The sequence below is a fragment of the Myotis brandtii genome, unplaced genomic scaffold (genome assembly GCF_000412655.1).
Source record: "Myotis brandtii unplaced genomic scaffold, ASM41265v1 scaffold1166, whole genome shotgun sequence".
Lineage (NCBI taxonomy): Eukaryota > Metazoa > Chordata > Mammalia > Chiroptera > Vespertilionidae > Myotis > Myotis brandtii.
This window is the reverse complement of record NW_005354034.1, coordinates 550,272-553,768: the sequence shown is the minus strand read 5'-3', so window position 1 is coordinate 553,768 and position 3,497 is coordinate 550,272. Positions and strand designations below refer to the sequence as shown.

The window sequence follows — 3,497 nt, the reverse complement described above, 5'->3', positions numbered from 1 at the left end:
GAGACAGACAAGTGCCCTAGGCCCCTCTCCCCAGAGAGACCCTGCCTTTGGAGGGGACGCTGGCCAGGGAGGAGGCCCCCGACGTAGGGGTCCCATCAGAGTCTCAGATATTTTTTTGTTAATCCTCCCCCATTGATATTTAAGAGAGAGTGGAAGGGAAGGGAAGGGGAGAGAGAGGAACATCGATGGGAGAGAGACATATCAATTGGTTGCCTCCCACACCCGCCCCGATCAGGGCCGGGGATCAAGCCTGCCACCGAGGCAAGCGATGGGAGAGAGACACATCGATTGGTTGCCTCCCGCACCCGCCCCGACCAGGGCCGGGGATTGAGCCTGCCACGAAGGCACATGCCCGTGACTGGAATTGAACCCGGGACCCTTCGGTCCACGGGCCGGTGCTCTAACCACTGAGCAACACCGTATTTTGAGAGCTGTGCCCTGTCGAGTCTGACACGTGCCCCGGGGGACAAGTGTAGGGGGTGCTGTGCTGTGCTGTGCACCCCACCTCACAGACCCGTTACAAATGCCCGCAGCAAGACCTGAATCCTATATGCAGTGCGTTCACAATCACGCAAAACGGAGGGGGGCAGGGGGGGACAACAATCCTGAGACCCACGCACAGAGAGACGCTGGAAGGAAACCCCGTGTACAGTGGGGTCCTGGGAGGCAGAGCCACGGGGGGCATTTTTAAATGTCTCCTCCTGTTTTGGGGATTCTTGAGTTTTCTCCCACGGGCACACGGACATCTCTATATATAAAAGCCTAAGCGACCATTACGACTGTATGACCGGAATGACTGGTCGATTAGTCGCTATGGAGACAGACAAGTGCCCTAGGCCCCTCTCCCCAGAGAGACCCTGCCTTTGGAGGGGACGCTGGCCAGGGAGGAGGCCCCCGACGTAGGGGTCCCATCAGAGTCTCAGATATTTTTTTGTTAATCCTCCCCCATTGATATTTAAGAGAGAGTGGAAGGGAAGGGAAGGGGAGAGAGAGGAACATCGATGGGAGAGAGACATATCAATTGGTTGCCTCCCACACCCGCCCCGATCAGGGCCGGGGATCAAGCCTGCCACCGAGGCAAGCGCCCGTGACTGGAATCGAACCTGGGACCCTTCAGTCCACAGGCCGGTGCTCTAACCACTGAGCACATCGTATTTTGAGAGCTGGGCCCTGTCAAGTCTGACATGTGCCCCCGGGGGACACGTGTAGGGAGGCCCCCTGAGGGGCTGTGCACCCCGCCTCCGGCAGCACACAGATCCGTTGCAAACGCCCACAGCAAGACCCGAATCCTGTATGCAGTGCGTTCACAATCACGCAAAACGGGGGGCGGGGGGTAGGAAACCACCCTGAGACCCACACACAGAGAGATGCTGGAAGGAAACCCCGTGTACAGTGGGGTCCTGGGAGGCAGAGCCACGGGGGGCATTTTTAAATGTCTCCTCCTGTTTTGGGGATTCTTGAGTTTTCTCCCACGGGCACACGGACATCTCTATATATAAAAGCCTAAGCGACCATTACGACTGTATGACCGGAATGACTGGTCGATTAGTCGCTATGACGTGCACTGACCACCAGGGGGCACATGCTCAATGCAGGAGCTGCCCCCTGGTGGTCAGTGCGCTCCCACAGCCAACCTCCCACGGCCCCTCCCCCAGGCTGGCCAGCCCCCCAATAGGCCTCGATCATCGGCCAGGCCGAGGGACCCCACCCGTGCACGAATTCATGCACCGGGCCTCTAGCTATTTATAAACGGGAGATGTGGGTAAAGAACAAAGGCTATGTCACCTCCTCCAGTAACAGCTCCTTCTGTCGGACTTGTCTGTCCTCCCGGATCCCTCTCAGGGCTTCCGGGGGCTCCTCAGGGGCTGCTGGGTGTCCCCCCGGAAGGAGGGGCGTGCCCCGCCCTGGAAGGTGGCCCTGGAGTGGGGACCCCGCGGGTGGGGGGCCGGGACTCACCCAGGACCAGCGTGGGCCAGTTGGAAATCCGCGCCTTCAGGCCCTGGTAGAAGATCTGGTGCAGGAACATGATGGTCTCGCTGGAGGGAAAAGGGGGGGAGGTCAGGGGGGACCCCCAGAGCTCCTGCCTCGGGGTGCCTCCCCCCCCAGGTGTACACAGCTCGGGGGTCCCGGGGAGACTCCAGCAGCAAACCCCTTTTGCAGCGAGACCTGCTGTGCAAACCCCTTGGGTCCCATGGGCTGTAATTTGGGGGGGCCCAGAGCGGAGGGAATACAGGAGCCCCCTGTTCAAAAAGGACTAGGAGTTTCCAGAGGAGACATCAGAGCGTTGGGGTCACCCGCCCGGGAGGGAGGCCCCCCGAGGGGCTGGGGCAGAACTGCGCTGGGAACATCACAGGCTACACCTGGGGTCGAACCCGGTTGTCACTCGCTGGCCAGGGCGAGGTTGTTGCTGTTGCTAATCCTCCCCCAAGGGTATTTTCCATTGATTTTTAGGGAGAGTGGAAGGGAGAGGGAGAGACAGAGAGAAACATCGATGTGAGAGAGACACATCGATGGGCTGCCTCCTGCACGCGCCCCGACCAGGGCCCGGGCCGGGGAGGAGCCTGCCACCGAGGTCTGTGCCCTTGACCAGAATCGAACCCGGGAACCGTGGGTCCGCAGGCTGACACGCTAGCCACTGAGCCACACGGCCAGGGCAGTTTTTTTTCTTTTTAATGTATTGATTTGGGAGAGAGAGAAACATTGATTTGTTGTTCCCGATGGATGCATTCGTCGGTGGATTCCTGTCTGTGCCCCGACCGGGGATCGAACCCGAAAGCTTGGTGCTTCGTACGGACCCTCTCACCGACTGAGCTGCCCGGCCGGGGCTGAATGGTCAGTTTTGACGGAGCCCCACTGGCCCATGGTCTCACATGCTTACTGTGTGGCCTCTCGGAAGCTGGGGGGGTCCCTGGCCGGTGTGAGGGGAGCCCCTGACTTGTGCGCTTGGGGGCGGCTGCCTCCACGGCCCTGTCTCTGCCCACAGCACCATCGCAGACCCGTGGGGACCAGACACGAAGGACACCGCCACTCGGGTGTGGTGGCTGCTGCCACAGAGGGGCCGGCCGCGTGGCTCAGGGGCTGAGCATCCACCTATGAACCAGGAGGTCAGGGTTCGGTTCCGGTCGGGGCACAGGCCCAGATTGCAGCTCGATCCCCAAGTGGGGGGCGTGCAGGAGGCAGCCGGTCCACGTTGATGTTTCTCTCTCATCATGGATGGTTCTCTCTCTCTCTCTCTCTCTCTCCCTTTCGCTCTGAAATCAATAAAAAAAAAAATATTTTTAAAACGTCCCCGAACATGGACACATGTCCCCTGATGGGGGGAGGGGGCGCGATACTGGCCGCGCTCAGAACCAGCCCTTAGACGTACACCGTGGGGGCCCCCTTTGCCCTCCTGCCCCCCAATCCACACGGTTGGGGGGCGTGGCTTCCTCCACGTGGCCTGGGCGCCGGCCTTCCTCCCGGGCCCCCGTTTCCTCCTCTGCACCCACTCTGCACCG

At 60.6% G+C, this 3,497-nt stretch overlaps 1 protein-coding gene across 1 annotated transcript in view; it reads right to left on the bottom strand.

Moving 5' to 3' along the window:
* The window catches only part of RASGRF1 (Ras protein-specific guanine nucleotide-releasing factor 1), a gene marked incomplete at its 3' end in the record, with an annotated part of 74,947 nt that overhangs the window by 39,975 nt on the left and 31,475 nt on the right, over window positions 1-3,497 (bottom strand). The window contains exon 7 of the mRNA XM_014529208.1: window positions 1,957-2,045. Within this exon, the coding sequence (XP_014384694.1) occupies window positions 1,957-2,045 (89 nt within the window). The remainder of the gene's footprint in view (window positions 1-1,956; window positions 2,046-3,497) is intronic.